The sequence below is a fragment of the Nicotiana attenuata genome, chromosome 12, assembly GCF_001879085.1.
Source record: "Nicotiana attenuata strain UT chromosome 12, NIATTr2, whole genome shotgun sequence".
Taxonomy (NCBI): domain Eukaryota; kingdom Viridiplantae; phylum Streptophyta; class Magnoliopsida; order Solanales; family Solanaceae; genus Nicotiana; species Nicotiana attenuata.
Window position 1 is genome coordinate 31312017 of NC_032000.1, and position 710 is coordinate 31312726.

At 47.7% G+C, this 710-nt stretch overlaps 1 protein-coding gene across 1 annotated transcript in view; it reads left to right on the forward strand.

The window, feature by feature from the left end:
- Positions 1-444, forward strand: part of LOC109236002 — a 12050-nt gene extending 11606 nt beyond the window's left edge. Inside the window, exons 2-3 of the mRNA XM_019402240.1 lie at positions 114-221; positions 305-444. Coding sequence (XP_019257785.1) covers positions 114-221; positions 305-444 — 248 coding nt within the window. The remainder of the gene's footprint in view (positions 1-113; positions 222-304) is intronic.

Consider the following 710-nt stretch of genomic DNA (forward strand, 5'->3'; position numbering starts at 1 on the left):
TCTTTTGTCCAAGAACGGGTAAAAATGTTTGCACGGGACAAAATTAGAATCACGGGAACCGGAGAGGGCTTTGCAGGCTTGAGTTTCCATCTGAACTTAAATTGAACTCTTAGATTCGAAATTTGAGGGGCTTGGTCGATATTTGAAGGGGAAGAAGGACAGATATAGGACGAGGGAGGTCTGGTGGTTAAGGGGTATCGATTTGGGGGTGTTTGGACAAGGTGAGGTTTTGGCCGGAGAGTTTAGATTCAATATTCGAGACGTTTGGCCGGGATTTGAGGGAAATTGTGTTGGGGTTTGAAAGAGGAGAGTGAGATGGTTCTATGGTGCATTTTTGGACGGAAAAGGAGCATCGCCGGCGGCGGCGGCGATTTCCGGCCGGCGGCGCTAGGGCGAAGGGCGGCGGAGACGGTGGTGATAAAAACGGATCTGAGAGATGATTGAGGGGTAGGGGGGAAGGTGTTCGGACATTAATATATTAAAATTAACCCACTTCCCAGCCGTTGGATCAAAGATCCTCGACGGCCAGGATTAATTTTAACAAAACGACGTCGTTTTGTTACAAAGGGAGTTGGACCGGGTTAGGATACGGGTTTGGGCTGGGAACAGGGGTGGTTTGGACGGATTTTGGGGCTTTGGTTTGGGCTGGGGTGAATTTAGCCCAAATTTGGATCTTTTATTAAGGACTCAATTTTCTTTTGATTTTGTTT